The sequence below is a fragment of the Dermacentor silvarum genome, chromosome 1, assembly GCF_013339745.2.
Source record: "Dermacentor silvarum isolate Dsil-2018 chromosome 1, BIME_Dsil_1.4, whole genome shotgun sequence".
In the NCBI taxonomy this organism is placed as follows: domain Eukaryota; kingdom Metazoa; phylum Arthropoda; class Arachnida; order Ixodida; family Ixodidae; genus Dermacentor; species Dermacentor silvarum.
The window spans coordinates 411,857,653-411,884,567 of NC_051154.1; the positions used below are offsets into that span (position 1 = coordinate 411,857,653).

Sequence of the window (26,915 nt, forward strand, 5' to 3'; positions counted from 1 at the left end):
CTTAACAAAGTCCTTGAAGAAGCTAAAAGAAATTATTATACGAACAGGGTACATAATGCTGGTAATAACAGCAAAGATCAATAGAAAACAATTAAATAAATTCTAAACAGATCATTAAGTGAGCCAGCTATAACTGAATCACAGTCATCAGAGGGTGTTCGTAGAAATGCAGACGACATTTCGAACGCCTTCAACAAGTACTTCTGTGCTAACAATTCCCTCTTGCCTCATGATTACCAGCCAACAATTAGGGAATGTCTTCAGTCATTTTACCTCTTTCCAACAGGCCCAGATCAGGTGGTGGAAATAATTAATCACATGAAAATAACAAGTGCTGGTCTCGATAACATTCAGCATATTTACCTGAAATGCATCTCTCACGTGATCTCGACTCCATTAGCCTATATCATTAACCTTATGCTTAAAACTGGCATCTTCCCATCGCAGCTTAAAAAAGCCAAGATAATTCCAGTCTTTAAAAAAGGCGATAGAAGTTCTATTGGTAACTACCGACCTATTGCCATTCTTTCATCGTACCGTAAAATCATAGAAAAGTGTATTGAAAATCGATTATCTAATTATCTAACTAAGTTCGTATTTTATCCACTCAACAATTTGGTTTTCGTGCAGGCCATTCAACAGATTTCGCACTACTCTCCTTTACCGATTATATTAAACACGCGCCTGACTCTCGTTATTTTGCCGGAGCCCTGTTTATTGACCTCTCTAAGGCATTTGACTCTATAGTTCATTATATACTATTAGCTAAACTTATCTCAATAGGTGTCGTAGGTAGTGCGCAGGAGTTGATTAATAGCTACTTATCTAATAGACAGCAAGCTGTTTGTGTCTCTACCATCCTCTCTACTTTTAAATCTACTGACAAAGGTGTCTCGCAAGGTTCCATACTGGGCCCGCTTTTATTCTTAATCTATATTAATGACCTAACCTCGATTTTAACACACAGTCAACCTTTCTTGTACGCAGATGATACAACTATAGTTACTAAAGACAAGTCCATCGATGCGCTAACTGATAAATTGTCCTCTGACTTCTATAACATTCAGAACTGGTGCGCAGCTAATGGTTTAACAATTCATACCAATAAAACACACTTCATTGTCTTCCATTCTAGTCATAACGCTCTTTCACCTACACCCGCTATTACTATCAACGGCCACAGCCGTTAATAGTAATAGTATTACTAAGTGCACATTTTTGGGAGTAGTCCTAGATGCTCATCTCAAGTACCATCATCACATTTCACTTATAAGGCAGAGGATTGCTCATGGTAACAGAACATTAATTGAAGCACGACCATTCTTCAACTTGTAGGCTTTGCTTAAACTGTACTACGCCTTCATCCACAGTCATATTACGTACTGTATCACGTCATGGGCGAATACGTATCCATCTCATATCCTTCCGCTTCAACATCTCCAAAACCAAGCCATTCGCATCCTAACATTCAGTTCACCGGTCACCTGCGCGTCCCCACTTTTTCAGCTACATAGTGTATTAACAGTGTGTAATTTATTCAAATATAAATTGGGGATTCTTGTATTTAAGTGTCTTAACGGTACCATAACAGCCAACGTTTTGGACCGTTAAGACACTCTATCCAATTTCAATTGTTAAACTCTAATCCTACCAGGTTTGCCTCAAACAACAACTTTTTACTACCACATGCACGCACTAACACGACAAACACACTACCATATTTGCAGCTATTCAATTTTGGAATTCAATACCACTAAGCACTAAACAATTATCATTAGCAGCTTTTAAAAAAAGAACTTAAAAATCTTATCTCGCAATCATAACTCATCTGTATTTCTATATATCGGCGTTCTCTTACGTGTAGAGCTATTACTGTGTGAGTTATTTTCACATTTATTACTCATGCACATTGGAGTTGTTTCAGTAGCTATATATAATTAATTAACGTCATTTTGTTCCCGATCCTACTGCCATTTCTAGTGTATGTGTCGTTCTTTTCATAGCTATGTATAATTACTGAACGTTGTTTTGTTACCATTTTTACTGGCATTTTTTATTGCAGGATTGCGTTGCTTTTATTACTATCAATAATTACTTAATGCTTTTTAGTTGCCATTTTGTTGTGCTTATCAACATGTAATTTTCTGACAGGAGGTCCCCTTCCCAATGCGTGTATATTTCTTGCGACAAATAAAGATTTTTTAAATTTGATTTTGATTTGATTTGGCCTTCGCTGTCACCGCCCCGACCCGTTTGCCTGAAGCGCGCTAATCTGGACTCGTTCGTCTCCACCTATTCACTAATTTGTCACGCGAGCAAGTATGTTCGAACAGCCGAAGAAAGGCAACTATGCTCATCGCCGCCAAAAGTTGTAACTGAGGCCGCGATGACGTCAGTGCTTTCCGGCGTGGCTTGTAGACAGACTACCGTTACCTACTCCTAACAAGCAAAAAAAGAAATAAAAAGAAACGGAATAACTTGAACAAAAACTAGAGTGGCAGTTTAATCTACTACATACAAAATATACAAAGAAACAACTCACAATCATAGCTTTGACACACTGTTCCAGCTCCGCTGGGAAGACACGCCCGTTTCCGTCACTCGTGATAGTGATGAGGGCAGCGGCACAATCTAGCTCCAGAATATGTGTTCACGGAACCGAAGGACGCACTAATACCTCGTGGTGCGCAAATGCGCAATGTTTTAATTGTATGCTATAAGATACGCAAGTATAGGTGTAGCTACACATGCGTTAACACAATAAAAGATTCCTGCGACTGTTAATGCACCGTGTTCGAGTGTTTTCAACGGTATTCGCAACCCTAAACGCTTCTCGAAGTGTTTTTTAAAAGTGGTTTTCTGGGGATCTAGAAACAACACACTGAGATCCGTTTGTGATGTCATAGATGGTTATTGCCATTAATAAATTAGTTAACGGACAGAGTATGGCATGATCTATTTGTGCTCCAGTGAGTGAAATGCTCGGCCAACGACGCGACGTGTTGTATTTTATTGCCCCTTCTTGAGATTTTATTCAGTCTTCAATGACGGAATTTGCTGCACGTCTTAAAGAATAGGGTGAATTCTATTTGTACAGCGAATCGACTGATGGTAGAGTCAGAGCTATGCGACCACTGAACCTCTAGGCGCCATTTGTGGCCACTGGCCATCATATGCTGCATGTCCATGCGACCTTTCATGTAAGGCCTACTTGGAGGGAACAGGTGCAACATCATTTATTGGAGTAGTATACATTCCACGTAATTACGACACAGCGAAGGAGGTTTGCGGGGTGGTGCGTTCGGTCTAGTCACGACGCGGGCGGGTTGCGTGTGTTTGTCGCCAAGGGTTGTGCAGTGTACGCCCTAAAATCCGGCCACGAACATGCCTCCGAGGTATCCGTGCTTGGCGAGGCAATGTTCTCCGGGGGCCAGCAGGTCGAGGTAAACGCCGGCTGCCGCCGGGTTTGCTAGCTGAGCAGCATCCGGGTCCGGCCGACGAAGCTGCTCGACTTTCAGCTGGCTCTGCCGCTTCCACTTGGTCCTGTGCACAGATAACACTCCTTGAAAACTCGCCAAACTCCGTACAAATATTTCTCGGCAGAATGCACAAGGAAGTGCAGCGCGGTTTGATCACAATGGGTTTTTGGGCTAGATGGTTTATCATGTCTGCAAACGTGGGGATGCGCCAAAGAACACGAGGGAAGATGCAAGGATAATATTCGCCTTGTTATCGTCGCGGTCTCCTTGTTTGTCCCTCGTGTTTTCTGGTACCGTTTGCAGCGAAGGTACATTTGGCACGCACAACAGTTAAAATATTTGTGATTAATTGGACAATATTATGACAGGCGGAGATATCAAAGTGTTGATGTTTTAGTTACCATGAATCACAAAAGGCATTAATAAAATGGGCAAAGTTATGTAGGTATGAAGCGAAACTTTCGCTGTTAGCGCAAGCAGTAAATGATAACGGCAGTCCAAACCAGATATCTACGCACAACAAAAAAAATTAGACGCTTCCCAACTACAGCGGTAACCCCTGCCCTGAAATTGATGAAGACATAACGGTAGCAGAGGTAAAGGCGGCCATGCAGAAAATTACAACTTCCTCTGCTCCAAGAGCGGACGGAGTGCCGAACAAAATACTAAGAAATCTAGACGATGACACTATTCAAGAGATCACGGCGTATCTCAACAAACGCTTGAAGGATGGATGGCTGCCAGAGATGTGGAAACACACCAAGGTAACTCTTATACCCAAGCCAGGCAAGAAACTCGAAATAAGCAACCTCAGACCCATATCACTAAGCTCATGCTTAGGGAATATTTTGGAGCATCACGTGGTGCTATCTAGATTATAGGATCACATAGAGAAGCACGATCTCTTTCCGCACACCATGATTGGATTCGGTCCCAACCTATCTACGCAAGATATAATGCTCAGGATTTCGGAAGATGAAATAAACACACCGACTAACTCCAACACCAAAGCAATAATGACACTAGACCTCACAATAGCCTTCGTTAATGTCACCCACAATGACATCATGAATGCCGTCTCCGACTTAAACGTAGGAGATAGAATACATTCATACATCAAGGCTCTTCTAACCGACAGAAAGGCCGAAATCACTTTCGGAAACATCAAGTCGGATACGCTACGATTAGGAATCAAAGGTGTTGTCACCGTTTCTTTTCAACATATCCCTCATACCCAAGCCAAGCTTATTTCCGCCATACCAAACCTATCGTCAGCACTCTACGCACACGACATCACCCCCTGCACAGTAAGGGGAAACGAGGGTGATATCGATACCGATGGAAGCGGATATAGGGACCGAATACGGCTGGAGAGTCGGACTCGTATGCTTCCCGCAAAAACTCCTAATAAGCAGACACAGGCCAAAGAAAAATGATCCCCCGCCACAATTGGATATTAGGTTGATGGACTAAAAGTTCCAAATGTACAAACCTTGAGAATCTTGGGAATGCACATAAAAAAAAAACGGGAAAAACACAACGACGCTCAACAAACTAATCGCGTGCGTTGGACAAACCAGGGCTTATAAGAAGAATAGCAAACAAACGCCAAGGAATGAAAGAAACAGATTTGAGGAGGCTAGTACAGGCTTTCGTGCTCAGCCGTATAGTATACCCCCTGCCCTATCTCAAACTGCAGGCAGCAGAAATGAACAAGGTTGAATGCCTCATAAGACAATCATACAAGGCAGTCCTTTATATCCCTAATAATGCATCAACAGACAGGCTGCTAATGTTAGGCATGCACCCCCGCAGGGGCGTCTGCGCAAGCAGGCGTTTGGTGTTTTGCTACACCACGTACCGTGCACGGCTTAGCCGTGTCCAGGGAAAAGGGGATCCTGGGGGTTGAGTCAATACCAGGGTTTGGACCTTTATGGCCCCTCGGTGGAGGCAACACACCTCTTTGGCCTCCGCTTCGCGTAGACGGCACCCCCGGACTTACCCACCCGGGGGAAATCGGTAGTTGCCCTTTCCTGTCCTTTTCTACAATCTTCGTCTTTTTCTCTCACTTTCAGTCTTTCCTGTCCTCTCTTCATTTTCCTTTTACTTCCGACTTCATGGGCAGCAAGGGTTAACCTTGTGCATTATATCCAGCCTTGGGTATAGGTATTTGGTTATAGTGGGGATGCACCGTTGGCGTGCACAGAACTGAATCGTTTGTCCTGTGTCGTCCCCTAGTTGGGCTCCATGGTGGGTGGCGGCCATCCCTGTCGAATATAGCTATCTTTTCATAGAATCCAATTTCCCTTCACTCCCTGATCGCTCCCTCAAGAGGGGGTGCACCGATGAAACCTTTAATTTCTTCATGCAGCCAAAAGAAATCGTCCCAAAGTATCATGTAATTCACAATCAGCACGAAACCAAGACAGTCCGCACAATATCTCCTTTTGTTGTCTCAAAATCTTTGACAGAATCACTAGGCCCAGGCTACAAAGTAACTAAGATGGGAAGCGGCGACCTTCTTCTTGAAGTTCGTGACAAGACCCAATACAGCAAATTATCAAAACTCATTGCTTTTGGAGACATCCCTGTATCAGTGGGCCCATACAGATCATTGAACACTGTCCGCGGTGTCATCTCTGAAGATGACCTAATCGATCTTAGTGAGAGCGAGCTACTCGAGGGGTGGCAAGATCAGAATGTAGTAAAGGTCCAAAGAATCACCATCAGGCGCGATGACAAGCAAATCCCAACAAAACATGTAATCATAACCTTTGGAACGAGTAACCTCCCAGACTCGATAGAAACTGGATACTGCAAACTCCGTGTACGGCCATACATCCCGAATCCGCGCCGATGCTTTAAGTGTCAGTGGTTCGGGCATGGTTCGCAAAGCTGCCGAGGGCGCACCATCTGTGCAAAATGTGCATCCAATGAGCACTCGTCTGATACCTGCACTTTCACCACCCACTGTGCTAACTGTGACGAAGATCACCCAGCGTACTCCCGTTCGTGTCCATCGTGGAAAAAAGAAAAGCAAATCATCGAACTGAAAATCAAATTCAACCTATCATTCCAAGAGGCACGTAAACGTTTCTCGACGAACAACCAGTCTAATCCGTCCTACACCGATGTGGCGCGCCGGGGGGCAACGTCACATCATTCGGCGGCCGCCCAAGTCACACGGAGTGTGACGGCGGTCACGCCATCAGCCCCCCTGGCTGGAGCAGCCAGTGCTGTTCCGCCCCCTGCCAAGGAGGGCCAGCAGACCCGCGGGTCTGGGGGACCCATGGCCACTGCCCGTGCAGATAGGCCCGAAACCCGTGCAAACGTGCCCGCTGAGCGGGCACTATCCACCGTCTCAGACGAGGTGATGGATACAACAAACAAAACACCGGCGTCTCAGACGCCCAAAGAACGGCGCAGCTCCCTCGAGCGCGCCGGGAAGAAAGGGAAAACCCCCATCACGGGGCCTGGAAAGGCCTCGTGAGCTAGCCTAATTTACCTCTCTTAGACACACAGCACAAAACACATATAAAATGGATACACAGATAGTACAGTGGAATGTTAGGGGTTTACTCCACAATCTAGATGACATTAAGGAACTCCTACATAAGTACAATCCAAGGGTGCTGTGTGTCCAAGAAACACATCTTAATTCTTCCCACACGAACTTTCTCCGGCAGTATGCCATTTACCGAAAAGACCGCAACGACGCCCTTGTCTCGTCGGGCGGTGTGGCCATAGTAGTAGATAAAGGTGTTGCTTGCCGGCAAATAGAGCTTAAAACCGCCTCTAGAGGCAGTTGCTGTCCGTACAGTACTCTTTAATAAGATGATCACAATTACCTCTTTATACATCCCCCCGAACTACCACCTGTCAAAAACAGAATTTCTCAGTTTTATCTGTGAACTGCCCTAGCCTTATATTGTCGTGGGCGATTTTAATGCACACCACACCCTTTGGGGAGATCGTCGCTGTGATGCTAGAGGGCGCCTAGTAGAAAGCTTCCTCCTCTCTACAGGTGCATGCTTACTAAATAAGAAAGAGCCTACATTTCACAGCATGGCAAACAAAACGTATTCATCTATCGATTTAAGCCTTGCATCTAGCACGCTCGTACCATACCTAGAGTGGAACGTGATTAAGAATCCATATGGGAGCGACCATTTTCCCATTGTCATAAAATTAACAAAAGCAGATGAGTGCTCTCCACGGGTCCCCCATTGGAAAGTCGAGTCAGCCGACTGGAAGCGTTATAAAGAACTCACGCGCATGAACTGGGAAGACATCTGTACACTTCCTATCGGTGATGCAGTGGCGTATTTGACAGCTTTTATTGTTGATGCGGCGTCAATATGTATCCCCGAAACAAATGGATCGCCTTCTAAACGACGTGTTCCCTGGTGGAATGATGAATGTAGAGAAGCGCGAAAAAAACAAAATAAGGCTTGGAATCACCTCCGCGACTCTCCGACTACAGAGAATCTTATCAGCTTCAAGAAAATGAAATCCGAAGGAAGAAGAACACGCCGCCGTGCCAAAAGGGAAAGCTGGCAGAGATACATCTCCAGCATAAATTCTTATACAGATGAAAGAAAAGCTTGGACGAGGGTAAACAAGATAAAAGGCCGTGAAACTCATCCTCTACCATTAGTGAATACACAAGGAGACACTCTTGAGGCCCAAGCTGATTCTCTAGGAGAACATTTTCAGTACATTTCCAGTTCATCCCATTACTCAGATACATTCCTGAGACACAAGCGACAAGCGGAGCGACTGCCTCTGGATCGCAAAGGAGACAGAAATGAACCCTACAACCGTCCATTTAACATGGCAGAATTTCAGGCCGCACTAAATTGTTGTAATAAATCTGCCCCTGGAAAGGATCGAATACTTTACGAGATGATAAAACACTTAAACCCCGAAGCACACAAAACACTCCTATCGCTTTTCAATGCCATATTCTCTGCCAGCTATATTTCGTCCGCCTGGAGGGAAGCAATAATAATACCTATTCTTAAAGAAGGCAAGGACCCGTCTTCAGCCAGCAGCTATAGGCCTATAGCCCTAACAAGCTGCTTATGCAAACTATTTGAGAAAATAGTAAACCGACGCTTGATTCATTATCTTGAAATCAACAAAATAATAGACCCTTTTCAATGCGGTTTTAGGGAGGGTAGATCCACAACTGATCACCTTGACCGCATCGAGGCGAATATCCGGGATGCCTTTGTGCACAAACAGTTATTATTGTCGGTATTTGCAGATATGGAAAAGGCATACGATACAACTTGGCGTTTTGGAATTCTCCGTGATCTGGCTGCAATGGGAGTCCGAGGCAACCTCTTGAGAGTGATTGAAAGCTATCTATCTAATCGCACGTTCCGTGTTAGGGTTGGTAATATCCTATCTCGTCTATTTACTCAAGAAACGGGTGTGCCACAAGGTGGTGTACTGAGCTGTACTCTAATCGTTGTGAAAATGAATTCGCTCCATACTGTCTTACCTAGTACGATGTTCTATTCGGTGTATGTGGATGACGTACAAATAGGTTCTAGATCATGTAACATTTCTATCTGTGAGCGACATGTACAACTTGGGTTAAACAAAGTATGTAAATGGGCTGACGAGAATGGATTAAAACTGAACCCTCAAAAAAGCACTTGTGTTCTTTTCTCGAACAAGAGAGGTATACTACCTGACCCCTGCATTCATCTTAATGGACAACGGCTATCTGTGAGCCATGAACATAAATTTTTAGGCCTCATTTTAGACACTAAATTTACATTTATCCCCCATTTGAAATATGTGAAAGCGAAGTGTCTGAAGACAATGAATCTACTGAAGCTATTGTCCCGGACATCTTGGGGAAGTGACAGGAGATGCCTTTTGAACCTCTACAAAAGTCTCATTAGGTCGCGCCTCGACTATGGAGCTATAGTATACAACTCCGCTGCACCTAGTGCTTTGAAGATGCTAGATTCGGTTCACCACTTAGGTATCCGTCTTGCTACAGGTGCCTTCAGGACTAGTCCTGTAGAAAGTCTGTACGTTGAATCAAACGAATGGTCACTACATCTCCAAAGGACATACTTAAGCTTTGCCTACACCCTGAAGGTTAAATCAGATAGCCAGCATCCATGCCATTCTACCATTCGCGACATGTCCGCGGCCAGGCTGTTCTGTAACCGCCCGGCCACTAGGCCTCCTCTGTCACTTCGGTTGGAAGCACTGTCAGAAGAAACAGGCGTCCCTCTTCTGAAGAATGTTCTAATGGGTCCTACTCGTCTCCCACCGCCTTGGTAGTGGCAGAATATACAGTGTGACATTTCTGTTGTTGAAATATCGAAACGAGCACCTGATACACATATACATTCACATTTTCTTGAACTTCAGGATAAGTATTTTTGTGCTGAATTTTATACAGACGCTTCGAAGTCTCCTGCTGGTGTTGCCTATGCAGCTCTAGGACCATCGTTTTCAATATCCGGTACATTGAATCCACATACAAGTATTTTTACAGCAGAAGCGTACGCGATACTCTCTGCAGTTCAACACATAAAACAAATGAATCTCCCAAAAGCTATTGTGTTCACGGACTCATTGAGTGCAGTCCGAGCTCTAATGAGTGTACGAAAAAACAAGAACACTGTTTTTAACCAACTATATGCAGTGTTGTGCTCAGCTTATACGGCTAAACAAGTCATCGTCCTATGCTGGGTGCCTGGCCATACTGGCATAAAAGGCAATGAAGATGCTGACGGGAACGCTACCTCAGTAGTTTTTAGCGACGCCGACAAAAACATACCAATTCCTGCCACAGACCTTAAATCATACTTACGTCAAAAGCTGAAGAAGCACTGGCAGAAACAGTGGGATACCCAGGTATTCAATAAACTGCATTTTATCAAACCAAAGTTAGGGCACTGGATATCAGAGAAAACAGCACGATACAAAGAAGTGCTCCTCTGCCGATTAAGAATAGGTCATACCTTCGGCACCCACTCTTACCTACTGACTGGAAGTGATACTCCGTCATGTCGAAGGTGTGGCGACACCCTTACAGTGCTCCATGTCCTCATCCAGTGCAAGGAAATAGAAAGGGAGCGTAAAAAGTACTTTTATTCTGCATACCTCCAGCATATGCCATTTCACCCAGCATTCTTTCTGAGCAACGAACCGCTTTTTAACTTAAACACAGTTTTTAGCTTTCTAGATGTAGTTAACGTCTTAGAAATAATTTGGCCAGGTCATGCGTAGCACAGCCTCGCCTTCGAGGCTGTAGCCGCAGTGACATGTCTTTTACCACACGCCTCTCAGCTCTCTACTTCAAGAGCCCTAGGAGGCAGTAGTCCTTGTATAACACTTATTCTATCACCTTTTCGTAGTAAAACTTTTATGCTCATTTTTTATTTTGTCATGAATCATTGTCATTCTATTTTACGCAGTTTACAGTGACCCGTTCTTAGGCCTCTTTACAGCCACATAACATGTACATTAGCAACTCAATTTAATCACTTCATTCATAATACATAAACATTTTATTACCATATGTCATGGCGCTCTTTGGCCATAGCTGGCCCTTGCGCCATTAAACGCCACACATCATCATGTTAGGCATGCACAACACCCTTCCTGAGCTAGTCGAGGCACATAGAACCACACAGTACGACAGACTAACAAAAACACTTACGGGAATACACATTATGAGAACCTTGGATATCAGGCACGAATGCATAGGGTCTGATATCGTGCAAATGCCGAGAGACATACACAAGTATCTGAGAATAGATCTAATCCCGAAAAACATGCATCCAGAACACCACGCAGAAAGGAGGAAGGTGAGGACCAAAGCCCCCCACAGGCTATATTCAGACAAGGAGGCAGTCTTTCCGGACGTTGCGTAGCTCCGTGATCACACACCTTTTCTATAGGCATCATGGGCACGGACCTAAAACCGATCTCCGCCGCCTCTGTATGGAGCGCAAAGGCACACGAGGGGGAGGAAGCGGCCATTGCACTAGCCATTATAAGCACGGAAGCCAAGACGATTTTTAGCGACTCTAAGACAGCCGTTCGAAACTTTGCAGGAGGGAGGGTCCTCAAACCCGCCAAACAAATCCTAAAACCGCAAAATTTCAACGCCAGACCTATTAGAATTATATGGGTTCCGGCCTACCCAGGCCTTGGACACACTCCCGAATGTAAGCTCTGCGGGGCTACAAAAGCAGATTTAAGGCACATTTTATTCGAATTCAACAATCTAAAACCGAAGAGAGAATGGCAACTCTCGAACGAGCAAGAGTGGGAGGATGCGGTGTCCAGCTCAGGCTCGGCAGTTAAACTGCGGGCCGTCAGCTGGGCATTGGAAGTCGCCGAAAGACAGGACTTGACGACCATAGCATGCGGCACCGGAGGACCTGATCGGACGGCCACCTCACGCGCCCTGGAAAAAAATCAACCAAATCTTTTCTGTTGACGAAAGAAAGTTGTTACGACCACTACACCACCAGCGGCGATCTCTCCATCGCCGAGACTGTGTCTCGCTGAAGGAGCTCGACGCTTGGCCCGCATGTGTACTCTGGCCTCGCAAGACCGATCAAAATCACAGTACGACAGGCACCATCGGGATGTCACCTATTTTCCAGGGGATCTAGTCTGGCTATTGTGTCCGTTGCACAAACGTGGCCTGTGTCAGAAACTTTTCGCCAGCTATACTGAGCCGTTGATCAGCTCAGTGACTTAAACTACCGACTGGCGCGTCTCACCGCAAATGGACGGCGCTCCGCCAATACTGAGGTTGCGCACGTCGCTCGTCTAAACTTGCAGTGTTGCCAGGTTTGGCTATATGTAGCCAAATTGGACTAGAAAAAAATTTTTGGCGTCGACTTGGACGAGTTGGCTATGTAGCTATATTTGGGCTACTGAAAATCTGCGACTTGGCTTTGTTTGGGATTTAAGTGGCGCCCTAATACACGCTCAAGAGGTGGCTCTGATCGAGTAGAAAGAAATCTCGAAGGTTATGTTTAGCTGGCTGAGCCCGCAGCGTGGTTGTTGCGCCTCCCCTCTCTGCGTCCGAGCCGGTGGCTTTGATGCGCTTCAACCCCGCTGGGAGTAGAGGGTTTTTCACAGTGCACTGTACTAAAGTAGGATACAACCTAAAAAAACAGCAGTTGGCAACAAAGGCACACGGACCGCGCGGGTTTGTGTCACCACGCCGGCCAATCACGCAAGCAAACGAGATCGTCGTCATGCGACCTTTTCAAAATGGCGTTGTACTTGGTACAACTATACTTGTCGTACTTGTACGTTCCACCATAATAAACGAGTAAGCACGTATAAAATTACGTACTTATAATTTAATTTTTGTGGTTACCGCCTTAGTTAGGTAACAGGGTAAGTTTGAAGTGCGATATTTGCAGCCTCGCAGAGGAACAGTGACGGGCGGTTACGAGGGCGTGGACGGGGCTTCACTACAGACTTAAGTTGTATCCGACATGGGTATGCTCAGAAAGTGAGTATACCCATAAATAGGGTCGGGCGATGGTGGCGCCGACATGAAAGAAGGGAAGCATGGTGGATGACACGCTCCAGTGTGTTCATGGCCGTGGCTTCTGGGTGAAGTATCGCACGGGGCACAGCTTTCCACCTGCTCCACGTTTCTCACGCTAAGCTTCACTGCCATTTTCCTTTTCCTGCGAGATGAATTTTGTTCGTGCTTACATTCGAGATTCATTTCGATAGGTTGGACTTAAGATCGGATCCTCCTTGGAGAGGAGAGTCGAACCATGGGAAAGTGGGCCAAGTTTGCGAGATAGTGTAAAGAAGAATGAGAGTAAGACCTCGAGCTCAAAGGCGGTTCCTGGTGCTTTTACTGATAAATGGTTTGCCTGTAAAGTCACAGATACAGGTACTCATTGTGCTAATATAGAAACATGTTTGCCACGGTGACATCAGTGCACCACGTCACCTAAACATCACCCACCGCATTAGCTTAGCAGGTGAGGTGTCACGCTGCTGGCTCGAAGACATGGCTTTGATTCCGAGCCACGGCTGCCGCATTTCGACCGAGGCGAAATGCAGGAACACCCATGTACTTAGATTTAGGTGCACGTTAAAGAACCGAGATGGTCAAAATTATTCCGGAATCCCCCACTGTGTCATGCCTCCCAATCATATCGTGGTTTTGGCACGTAGACCCCCACTAATTATTATTAGCACATCAACATACTTTGCTTTTTCACAGTAACCGGTTTTCACAGGATTACCGCTGTTATGAATTTGTCGTTTACCTTTGCTCTTTGTGCGCCATCGTGGCTTTTACCGTTTCGAGTGAGTTACGTTCGGGACGTGCTCGTCGCCGAAAACCACTGCGCGGTTCTTACGCTGGATTATTGTGGTTTATTGGCGCAAGGGCCAGGTATGGCCAAAGAGCGCCATGACAGTATTAGTTCGCGCCAAGACGATGGTAATGGCTTGTTAGTGGTAGATGAATAGGGAATTATATGAACATTAGATGTGGCATGGCTGTAAAGGGGCCTAAAATCAGTCGCTGTAAAGTGCGTAAAAACTATAAGTAATAAGATTATGGCAATGAGTGATTATGTGTACTATGGACATGAACAATGCATTGCGAAAGAATGATACGAGTTACAAAAAATTAAAGATACAAGAATTGGCCAGAAGCACAAGTGCCTACACACGAGCCCTTGAAACACAAGGGCCTGGAGGTATGTGCAGTTAAAAAAAAACTATCGCAGCAACATCCTCTAGAGAGAGGATGCACTACGAACTTATTGGGCTAATAACATGTAGCACAACATCTTTCAAGAAAGCAAGGACTGCGTTGGTGCTAAAAAGTGGTTCTTTACCGAGAAACATAGCGGGATGCAGAGGGACACAATAGCGATATGCGAGAGGAAAATGTTTCTTTCTTTCTCTTTCGGCTTCCCGACACTCCAAGAGGACGTGGAGGACGGTGAGCCTGTCGCCACATCTACCACATGTTGGAGGATCATTTCCATTCAATAGAAAATTGTGAGTACCATATGTGTGTCCTATTCTGAGACGACAGAATAGGACATCAGTTCGTCGTGTTTTAGTTGTACAGGGCCAGAAACCTAACTGTGGCTTAATCAAGTGGAGCTTATTAGTTGTTTCAGCGTCCCACAGACGCTGCCAGTGGCCTCGCAGTTTCCTTCGGAAAAAAGGCTTCAGATCTGTGGAGGAAATAGCAGCGGCAGGATTAATAGCTTGCGATGTAGTTGATGTGGCCAACTGGTCTGCTAGCACATTGCCCTCGATGCCTCTATGGCCAGGCACCCAGCATATTAATACATGTCTACGAGATTGGTAAATGTTACACAAGAGTGAGTAAAGCTCGATAACAACAGGATTCTTATGCTTTTGTAAAGATGTTAGCGCTTTTACAAGACTCAACGAGTCTGTGAATATTATTGCCTTTTGTAGTTTCAATTTCTCTATATTCTTCACCGCAGACAGTACTGCATAGGCTTCTGCGGTGAAAATGCTTGTTAGGGGGTTAAATACGTCGGATTTCGAAAAAGAGGGGCCAACCGCGGCGTAAGATACGCCAGCATGGGACTTGGATGCGTCGGTATAGAATTCCGAGCACGAGTACTTAGATTGAAGTTCGCGGAAATGCATTGCAATTTCGAGGTCGGGAGCATGCTTTGTGACCTCTACAAAGGATAGATCACATTTTATCACCTGCCACTCCCAGGGCGGTGACAGCTTAGCTGGAGGCATTAGGCGATGTTCTAGAAGTGGGACATCCATCTCTTCGCTAAGTTCTCTTACACGCAGTGAGAAAGGCCGCCTCATAGAGGGTCGATTATAGAAAAACGTTGAACACTTCGAATCATTAAGGGTTGTAGAACAAGGATTTTCCCGATCGGAGTGCACTTTGAGAAAATAGGTGAAGCTAATGTATGTTCTCTGGAGGTGGAATGACCACTCATTCGATTCTACGTATAAACTTTCGACGGGGCTTGTTCTGAATGCGCCAGTGGCCAGGCGGATACCTAGATGGTGGACAGGATCTAGCATTTTTAGCGCGCTAGGGGTGGCAGAGTGATATACTACGGCACCATAGTCCAATCGTGACCGAGTGAGGCTCCTGTGAAGATTCATTAAACACTTCCTGTCGGTGCCCCAGGATGTGTGAGATAAAATTTTCAGTAAGTTCATTGTTCTTAGGCATTTCGCCTTGAGATGTTTTATGTGGTTAATGAAAGTAAGCTTACACTCAAGTATGATGCCTAAAAATTTGTGTTCTTTGTTTATAGGTATTTGTTGTCCACACATTTCGATAGTTGGATCTGCAACAAGACCTTTCTTCCTGGTGAAAAGAACACAAGAACTTTTGTGGGGGTTTACTTTGAACCCGTTTTCCTCTGCCCACTTAGACACTTTGTTGAGCCCCTGCTGTACCTGTCTCTCGCACACTGCGAGGTTACAGGACTTGAAGCCTATCTGTACGTCGTCCACGTAGATGGAATAAAAGATAGCTGGTGGTAAAGAAGCACGAAGCGTGTTCATTTTAACGATAAAGAGTATGCAACTGAGCACGCCTCCTTGGGGTACACCAGTTTCCTGCACAAAAGGTCGTGATAAAACATTGCCAACTCGAACACGGAATGTGCGATTCAGCAGATAACTCTCAATAACATTTAACATATTACCACGTATACCAAAGTGGGAGAGGTCTCTGAGTATGGCAAACCGCCATGTGGTGTCGTAGGCCTTTTCTATGTCTAAAATACAGAGAAGAAGAACTGTTTGTGAACAAAAGCTTTGCGTATATGCGCCTCAATACGTATCAAGTGGTCAGTGGTGGATCGACGCTCGCGAAAACCACACTGGTATGGGTCAAGCAGTCTGATTCTAGGAAATGTAATAGGCGACGGTTTATCATTTTTTCTAAGACTTTGCAGAGACAGCTTGTTAGCGCAATGGGCCGATAACTCGATACAGAGGATGGATCCTTCCCCTGCTTCAGGATAGGGATCACTATGGCCTCTTTCCAGGCAGAGGGGATCTCGCCGGAGGTCCATATAGAGTTATACAGACAGACAAGGGTTTTCTTCGTTTCAGAGGGTAGGTTCTTCAACATTTCATATAATATGCGGTCAGAGCCTGGGGCAGATTGGTTGCAACAGGCGAGTGATGCATGAAGCTCTGCTAAAGAGAAAGGTAAATTATATGGCTCGTTCCCGGTGCTCTTTCGGTCTAGTTTTTGTTTTTCTATTGCTGCTTTGTATTTTGTGAATTCTGGAGAATAGTGCGATGAACTCGACACATGTTCAAAATGTGCACCCAGGTGGTTCGCTTGGTCTTCCAAGCTGTCGCCCTGTGTATTTACCAAAGGGAGTGCATATGTTTGTCGTCCTCTCATCTTGTTAACCCTGTTCCATACTTTGGCCTCATCTCTATACGAGTGTATACCTGATAAAAACTTCTGCCAACTCTCTCTTCTGGCCTGTCGGCGCGTTCTCCTGCCTTGTGACTTTATCTTCTTAAAGTTGATAAGATTCTCCGCAGTAGGTGAATCACGTAGCAACCCCCACGCTTTGTTCTGTTTCCTACGAGCGTTCCTACATTCGTCGTTCCACCATGGGACACGGCGTTTGCATGCCACACCACTTATTTCGGATATGCATTTAGAAGCGGCATCAATTATGAAGGCAGTGAAATACTCTACAGCAGCATCAATTCCTAACGAAGACATGTCAGCCCAGGAGATATTGCTAGTAAGAGTTCGAAATTTCTCCCAATCTGCTGTATCAACCTTCCATCGAGGGGCTTGTGGTGGAGACTTATTTTGTGTGGTTGTTCTCAGTAATATGGGGAAGTGATCGCTCCCGTAAGGATTTTTGGTAACTTCCCATTCAAGTTCAGGAAATAGACACGGGGAAGCTATGCTAAGGTCAATAGAAGAAAAGGTTCTGTTTGCAATATAGTAAAATGTAGGTTCCTTCTTATTCAGGAGGCACGCACCAGACGAGAAAGGAAATTCTTCAATAAGACGACCTCGCGCATCGATACTAGAGTCGCCCCACAGACTGCTGTGCGCATTGAAATCGCCAAGAACAAGATAAGGTTCTGGCAATTCGTCTATAAGGACTGAAATTCATGTTTGTGTAAGTGGTAATGTGGGGGAATGTAAAGCGAGAAAATGGTGATGAGTTTGTTCAGAAGAACAAGTCGAACTCCCACTGCTTCGAGGGGCGTTTGTAGCTGCAAATGTTGACATGCTATGCTTTTGTGAATTATAATGGCAACACCGCCTGATGATGCGATAGCATCGTCACGGTCTTTACGAAACGTAACATAGTGTCGGAGAAAGTTTGTATGTGTTGATTTTAAGTTTCGTTTCCTGTACACACAGCACTTTTGGATTGTGTTGGTAAAGAAGTTCTTGGATATCGTCGAGGTTCCTAAGAAGGCCTCTGACATTCCATTGTATAATTTGTGTATCCATAATGAAAATAAATTGGTGCTGTGTGTACTAAAAACGGAAGTACTGCCTTAGATTACAGAGCCCTTTCCAGGCCCTGTAACGCGGGATTTGTCCTTTCTGAAGCGGTCGAGGGAGCCTCGCCGCTCCTTAGGCGCTTGGTGCGCCGTCGGGATGGGTGTAGTGTCCATTGCCTCTTGAGAGGCGCCGGACACGCGCTCTTGCGAGCGAGAAGTTTCGCGAGAGAGTCTCGCCGCGAACTACGAGACATTTGTGCCCACCAGCCCGGAGGTCGATGGGGCTGCCTTTGGGCCTGAGCTGCGCCGGGTGTTACCACAGCCAGCAATGGCCGGAGAGGGTGAGGCAGCCTTGACTGCACCCACCGTGGGAGCTGCTGGTGGGCCTGCGGGTTCGCTTCGCGTAGCGCAGGCTGCCACCGAGGGCTGTTGTGGTGCCGGCAACCCTAGGGTAACCGGGCCTGTTTGCTGGTTAGGTGGAGTAGACTTAGCTACTTCCACCCTGGGGGCAGGAGCCACAAGCGACAGCTCGCTGCGCGCGGGCTGGGCAGGTGGCAGTAGCCGCTGCGACGCTGCCCCTTGACGCGCCGCATCAGCGTAAGTGGTAGTGTGGAATGGTGAGCACATTTCGCGTGCTTCCCTGAACGATATGTTTTCACGGACTTTCAGTGTTAGAATTTCTTTCTCTTTTTTCCAGCTTGGACAAGACCGGGAGTACGCTGGATGGTCACCATCGCAATCGCCTCGCAATTCCATCGCACCATCGCCTCGCAATTGTCTGAGGCATGGCCTTGTACTCCACACTTGGCACAGGTGAGTCGACCACGGCAGCTCTGCGAGCCATGGCCGAATCTTTGGCATTGGTAGCATCGTCTAGGATTTGGGATATATGGTCTTACTGCTATTTTTGTGTAGCCTGTTTCGATGCTTTGTGGCAAGACGCTTAATTCAAAGGTAAGTATCAGGTGTTTCGTGGGAATTTCTTTGTTGTCCCGTCTCATAACGATGCGCTGCACATTCGTGACGTTTTGCTCCTTCCAACCTTCCAACAACTCGGTTTCAGTTAGGTCGATGAGGTCTGCTTCGGATACTACCCCGCGTACTGTGTTCATGGAACGATGCGGTGAAACAGTAACTGGGACATCACCAAAAGTCACAAGCTTGCAGAGTCTGTTGTGTTGTTCCTTATCACGTAGCTCAAGCAGAAGGTCCCCGCTTGGCATTTTGGTGACTTTATAGCCAGGGCCTAGCGTGTTGGTCAAGGTTTTCGCAACTACAAATGGGGATATGGTTCTTGCTAGTCTTTCCGTTCTCTCACTATGTACTACTTGATATCGGGGGAAGATGTCTTTAGGCCGGGTGAACAAATTCAGAAACTCATCGGTGCGTCCCCTCTTCTGAGCGAGACGATCAAGAAGTCGAGGAAAAGCGGGCGTTCCCATAACAATTTTGTGTTGTTCGGCAGCAATGGCAGCCACCCACCACGGAGTCCAACAAGGGGACGCTACAGCACTTCACGTGTAAGGCTGCAGGCGCCAGCCGTACATTGCTGCTATAACCTTATATAAAAACCCAAGAGAGGGCACCTACACAAGGTTAACCCAAGCCGCCTATGAAAAGTGTGGAAGTAACAGAAGAGAAGAGGTGACAGTACAGTGAGGACAGAAAAATAGAGAAGAAAAAGGTCGGAGAGGGGGACAGGAAAAGGTGACCACCGATTTCCGCCGGGTGGGTCAGTCCGGGGGTGCCGTCTATGTGAAGCAGAGGCCAAAGAGGTGTGTTGTCTCAGCCGGGGGGGGGGGGGGTCCTTAAAGGTCCAAACACCCGACATTAGCTCAACCTCCAGGATCCCCCTTTTCCCAGACACGGCTAAGCCACGCACGGCTACGCGTGGGAGGGTCCAACCCCCGTGTGCTCAGGTACGTGGTGGCGCAACTCACCAAACGCCAGCTTGCGCAGACGCCCCTGCGGGGGCTTACGCTGGTGTGCCGTTTTGCGCAGTAACCTTTTAAAGGTTTGCTTACTCCGATTCTGACAGTGAGTGGCATCTGTAGTCCGACCCTTCTTTAACGCATGTTCTTGCCGTGTTAGAGACCTAAGATGGCGGCCAGGTTGATGTTAATGGGCACAATATAGAGCATGTACCAGCTAACCCAAACCAAGCTAATTGGAAAAGAAAAAAAGCGAGAAAACAAGGTAGGACGATGAGACAAATAACGCGAGATATCATAGCGCGAAAGTCTGGTTTTGGCTGATAGAAAAAGAAGCCGTGGGCGCGTAGCCGTCGCAGACCGCTGGACAGCTGAACTTTTTCTACGCCTTAGGCAGAGGTCACTTGAGAGGTCGATGATGCTGAACATTATTTTGCGTTTACGACAGCTAAACGAGGAGTTCGTAGTTAATATTACTGCAAGTAACTAAAAATAATCACTTAGTACCATCTGTCATAAAATAGAAGCACTTTGATTTCACCCTGTGCAGTGATTCGCTGGAACTTGAGAGCTTCCGGGGCCAACCAAAATGTGTTCTGCGTGCAAGCATGACGTCGCTGTTTATTTTATTTATTTTTATTTAGAGAATACTGCAGGCCATCAGGAGGCCCTATTAGGAGTGTATATAGATACATTCAAGTAATACAAGTGTACATGCAATATAGATAGATCAATACAATTACACCAAGTACTATAACAACAAAAACAAAATAAGGTGGAAAGATTGATAACAAAAAACAAACTAAAAGAGGGTGCATTTACACACCTATAAGCTCTACAATAAAGGACCCAATTGCTAGGTTCGGCTATACAATCAGGCTAGTAAAAAGGAACCAAATACTGTAACAAAAACAAGGCAACAACATCCCAATGACAAATGAGCAAATGGCGCATAAGTGAACAAGGTACCAACAAAGCAGGAGGGTACCAACGTAAGGTACCAACAAAGCAAAAAAAAGCACTACGTCCTATTTAACCATTTGGTCGATTATTTCAGTGCTGTGTAACCACGCCGATGGAAGAACTTCCACTCATTTACCGTGCGTGGCAAAAAAAGAAAATTTGAGCGCATTAGTTCTGGCGCTGAAAGCGGTAAGGGATTCAGCGTGGCGATGCCTTGTTTCTCGGGTGAAGAAGACCGATATATAATCACCTGGATTTAAAGCTAGTTTCCTGTGCTTCAGCTGAAAAAGAAACTTTAATCTCTGAATCTTGCGCCGAAGCCGCAATGTTTGAATGCGATGTTGACACAATCGGGGAGTCTGTCTGTCGATACTTTGAATAAATAAACCGGATAGCTTTCGCTGGATCCTCTCGAGTGCATCGATGTTAAGCTTCGTGTTCGAATCCCAAAAAATAGCAGCAAGCTTCGGTCGAATAAGCGACGAATATGCTGTTTTGCCTCTACCGGTGCTTGTTTTATGTCTGAGCAAACAGTGTTTGCGGAAGGAGGACGCGCGAGCGTTTCATTTGTGAATTCCATTTCAATATGTTTGTTATAGTTACACCTAGGTATTTGAAGTCTGTGACCTCAACAAGTGGCTGTGATACAAGCGAGTTCGGAAAGAAAAAAACAATGGAATTTTCTGGTTATTTTTCATGAAAAATAACCAGAAGGGTCGACCACGGCGGCACGGACATTTTGTTGCGACGGGTTGTGCAAAAAAGGATTGCCCTAGTCGAATGTGAAAATGTTTACACAGATAAAACTGCAAATAAAATGGCTATATTTGGCTACGAATTTTTGTTGCTGTTTTTTGTGTTTGGCTACATTTGGGCTACAATATCTATAGCTTTGGGCTACGCCATCTCGTCCGACCTGGCAACACTATGAAAACGCGGGGATAACTCGCCAAGATACTTTTTCAAGTCATGACACGAAAATTCTCTCAGAGTGTCCAGATAATTGATATCGCAGTAAAATGAATTAGCATCAAAGTGTCGTCAATTGCCTGCCCCAGTGACTCTGGTTGTCGTCGCTGATTTTGCTTTTAGTTTATCTTGTGTTTTAAGATAAACGATACTCGAAAATACAGATAGTTATACGCGTCTGGACGAATGTATCATCATACAGCTAGAAGACACGAAAATATTATCTTAAGATAGTATCTCAGATACTTGTATCTTGGATACTGCCCTGTCCTGGACAAGAGCACACAAGAAAACAGATGTAACGAAGCGCCACGAAATACTGATGCTCAGCAAATAAAGAGATGAAACAATATAGAAATGCCTTGTATGAGGTATAAGTTGTTATTTTATGCGATTAATACTGCAACTATGATCCTGGCGTAGAAAGACTCTGAAACAAATTTTTAGGAAGGCATGCATGGAAAGTATGTGGATTTGGAGAGATTCAACGGTATTGGCAATGTTTGCCTGACCATAACCACATATGGCAGGAGCGTATTTCGCGCAGGTTTTTGTGGTGTAAGGAAGTTTACGAGCATTTACTCGAGTATGCTTTAGGCTCGCCTATGTTTTGCATTAAGTAATATTTAGTTCTCGTAGTAGCAGTGATTTATTTTGGCATAAGTATGTACGAATACAATTTAGCAATTCATACACATGCGTTATAGCCGGCGTTATTAGTACATGTATGCATATACACACGTTATGATATTCATACATATATGTATACCAACATAATATTTGTGCCATAATAGGCAAAGCAAAAAGCACCTGTACGGCCTCCAAAGTGGTCTCAGATCCTGTTACAGTGCGATATTAGTGCAACAGCAGTGACAACTTTAAGTTTATAGGGCATGGATTAAAGTTTGACGAAAAGATGTAAAACATGGCCAGTGGGGCACTGCGTGTACATATAAATGTAAAAGAATTCCGTAAGGTTTATTACGTTGGCGGAATCAATACATAGCTTAATGTAATGTCACCAATGCTCGTAGATAACATTAAGGCTAGAGGCAGACTCTGGGCCCGAGTGCATTATATGGATATATTGAAATGCAGACCTGAAATAACACGCATACCATAAGTTCCACGTAACATGTGCCAAAACTTTAAAATATGCACGTGCCACGTAGCTCGACAGAACGAAGGTAATGTTTGCCCTCGCTTGGAGAAAGTGAGACTATGTTTTGTATTTCGCCTAATTACATAATTAATTATTATTCATCAACTTCTGAAATATATTCAGGGCAAAAGTGTCAATGAGAAAATTGTAGAACATCCTGACAACTTTCTGATCCAGCTTTCTGTTCTCTATACATGCTATACAAAACCCAGAAAGAAGCCCGCGAAAGCCCACGTAAAGTCCCGTGACAGTTTTTGTGTGCTTTCTGGGAATCTGCCTTCTCCAAGGTACTATATACAGTACCAGGGACGAGGACGTGCTTTAGAGCAGGTAGCAACAGGTTTATTGTCAGCCTCAGGGATGATAAGCTCTCCGAGACACTACAAACGGATGCAAATTTCACATTAGCAAGTGACCCGGCGAAAGCCTGCTTAAAAGAGACCGTCCAACGACAGCAGCAGCAACTGCCAGAAACTGGCGACGGACCCTTCGCAGCGGCAACCTTGACGGGGTCAGCGAGCAAGTGCAGCTCAGGGCGGATTGTTCAGGACAGCAGCTCGTCAAAGCACTGTTTTTAACTGGCATACAAGGCCAGAGGACATTCCTACCGACCAGGCACCCCGGAACATGCCCTTGCTGCGGTCAAGGAGTGCCTCGTATACAGCAAGAGCTGTGAAAAGCAACCGCTGCGGTTGCATGTTCGAAAAAAGTCTGCAGGTGACCGAAAAAAGGTACAACCTTCGTCTCTCCATATCTACAAGGGCACGTATTTTGTCGGCGCTGTAAGCGGAGAGCACTAGAATTCTCCGTATGCACAGGTCGTCATTAACGGCATTCCGCTGTTCGCTAAATTAGATTCGGATACAGAAGTTTTCCTTGTACCCTCAACGTTTCCCAGGTTGCATACCAGCTTGAACAAGTGCGACAGAGGCCTAACAGGCCTTACAAATGAGCCACTGGATGTTCTGGGAAAGTTTCATGGCCAATATCCAGTGGAAACAAAGCACTGGCCAACAAAGCGTGACTTCACCATTACGCTCCGTACTTTGTATGTCCCAGCGCTTGAATTCCTAAGGGTTATAAAGCAGCGCGCCAGCCATAGAAGCTTCTTACCCCCAGATTTTCGTTGGTATAGGAGCTATTAAATGAGACTACTAACTGACGCCGAACTCAGTAATTTTTATATTGCCCGTCGTATTGTCGTGCCCTTGCGTGACCGAGTTAAGCAGGAGATGGAGCGTATGGAGCGATATGGTGTAATCCTCAAAGGAGGTGAACAAAAAGAATGGTGCGCGGGAATTGTACCGGACCTTAAACCAAGATTCAAAATTTCAAGGTTTGTTTATTTCGGCGATATTTACAATATGCCCCCGAGTAGAGGCTAAAGGAGGCAGATAAATCATGCCTCCTGACAAGGCCTTCTGGAGCTATTCGTATTTGCGTTGTCTTGCTATTAAACAAAAGTGTACAGCTTCCCAAATTTTTAACTATATCGCGCGAGAACACTATAATAAGGTCGTACGTCGTCCTGAAGGGAACATCGCATTCGACGACTCTTGCACAGGAGAGGGCTTAGTGCACTTGCGAGTACTTCTGCCGGTCTCGCTGTTTATCGCCGCTTACTGGCATTAAAATGACGCATGATGGACGCTCGCGCGATATAGCTAAAAATGCGGGAGGCTGTACGTCGCGAGCGCTATGTCATGCGATTGTTCATGATCGCATTAGTTTTCTAAGCGGGGTACCTGTGTTTTCAAAGTTGGACGCTAACCCTCACTTTCGTCAAATCAAATTGTCACCCGAAAGCCAGTTAAGTAGAATCATAACGCCCGTTGGGCGATACTGCTTTCACAGACAGCAGTGTGTCATAACGTCAGCACCGAAGTTTTCCAGAAGGAAATCTCCCAGATACGTGAAGGAATCCCAGGCGTGCTAAACTTAATAGCTGATGTACTCATTTTTGGCTGCGACAAGGCTCAACATGACGCGCGCCTGCGTCTAACTTTAGATCGACTTGCAAGCGCTGGCGTTACGCTAAACGAACAAGAATGTTGTGACAGGGTAACCGAGATAAGGTTTCTTGCGTTTGCTGCTTAGTCGGGATGGAATCAAGCCATTCCCTGAAAAAGTTCGTGCCATCAAACAACTGGTGATGCCAGCTAACGTGTGTGACGTTCGACCGCTGATCCGTTTGACTGATCATCTGGAAAGATTCATACCAGATTTTGCTTCGAAACGGCGCAATTATGTCGCTGGCTTTTGAAGGGTTCTGGATGGACGTGGTGACCAGCTTAAGAGCAAGCGTTGTCTGACGTCAAACACTTTATCTGTTCGGCATGTCTCTTCGCTACCTATGATGTAAAGCAGTAGGTGGACAGTGGGGCTAGTTTCGGTATTGCCAATAAAGCGTCGCCATGACCTTGGTAGCCAAAGGAAAATTCAGTAACTTTCGCATATGTGGCTGTATATTTTCAACCTAAATAGCAATAAAGTAAAGTGATACAATGACGTGTATAAATAAAATGTGATTTCTGCAATTTCCGTTTTCTGCATCCTATATCTTAATTTAGTCGCTTCACTTGTTGCGCCAACGCGCGGCGCTTTCGCTCTTATCGCTTCGGCTGTCATTTCGTTCGTCTGCTCCTGTCGCTCTCTGCACCGCTGCACACGTGCACGCCTTTGCCTTCTACTGTGCGATGCAACACTTTGTTTCTTTGTCGGCCAGTGTTCCAGCGATGTATGAAAAACAGAAGAAAGGCCACAAGAGGTTCTGCGCGGCTCTATGATGGGCGAACACGGGAAGGGACAGCAGGGCCACTTTTTTCTGCTTCCAAGAGAACGAAAAGTAAGCACGCTTTTTATGCAGTCGTTATGCAACGAATAGCCGCTAACCTTATCGAAACGGCTATAAGACGAAAGGATGGGTATTCTGTATGCAGTATATTTCTCTGTGGTGTGTAAATACATTGAAGCTACCTATCGACAGCAGCTCCTGACCCGCTGACGGAAATAACGTTTCTTTATATCTCGGCGACTGCTGTTCGCTTTATGGAATAAAAAACTGATAAGTTATATTTGCTGAAGATGTTCGAATGCTTGCTGCATGGACGAGGGGGTTAAGTTAGGGAAAATTGTGCTTGCGTGTTCTTGGTTAGACTTTTCGCCTAGAGCTTCGCGAGGTGCGGAAACCAATTGAAGGAGCGCTGCGCTAGTGCAGAAGCCATTGCAAGCGCTGTTTTCTTCGCGTTGTCTGCTACGGCGCCGGGTTCACTTACGAAGGTGCTTACGTCGGCGCTTAGCGAGCCACGTGTTCCGGTGTTTCCGCAAAGCTTTGTTACCCTTGTGTAAAACAAATTCTTGTAGAGTAGGAAATGCTCATAGACCATTGACCAGTGGTTTACAACTTTTGGAAGATGTTCTTCCAGCAATAGGCATTCTGCAGAACTAGGAAGACAAGGAGTATACAAAAAGGTTGAATAAACTAATCCATTAGTGCCTTATTGACAATTGAATAAGAAATTAAGGTATCAAGATAATTTAGCTCTAAGAAACTGATCCGTGTTTTAGGACAGCTGTTGAGAAAGCAGCTTTACCAAACCTGTTACTTCAATATAGTAGGAGTTAAAATAATAATTTGGATTCTTAAATTTTTGTGCCATATTTATAGCCTAAATCCCACAACAAAATATAATAAGGGTTGAGGTACATGAATTGAAAGCACTGTTTTGCGGAAAAAGCGCTGAAATGTGTTCCTGCAATTGCGTTGTGTGAGCATATAGCTTATTACCTCCATTTTTTCCAGACCGCAGCCCCAGCACGGACACCTTCACCTCCCCCGAATCTCTGTCTCGTCTGTGTTTGGGTATGAGAAATGTGCTGTCAGCAGCCTTTCAGCCGGTCTCGCTTAATGAT

The 26,915-nt window shown here is 45.4% G+C and overlaps 1 protein-coding gene across 1 annotated transcript in view; it reads right to left on the reverse strand.

The window, feature by feature from the left end:
- Nucleotides 1-3,365: 3,365 nt before the first annotated feature.
- Nucleotides 3,366-26,915, reverse strand: part of LOC119447235 (homeobox protein ceh-30-like) — a 127,547-nt gene continuing 103,997 nt past the window's right edge. Inside the window, exon 3 of the mRNA XM_037711485.1 lies at nt 3,366-3,543. Within this exon, the coding sequence (XP_037567413.1) occupies nt 3,366-3,543 (178 nt within the window). The remainder of the gene's footprint in view (nt 3,544-26,915) is intronic.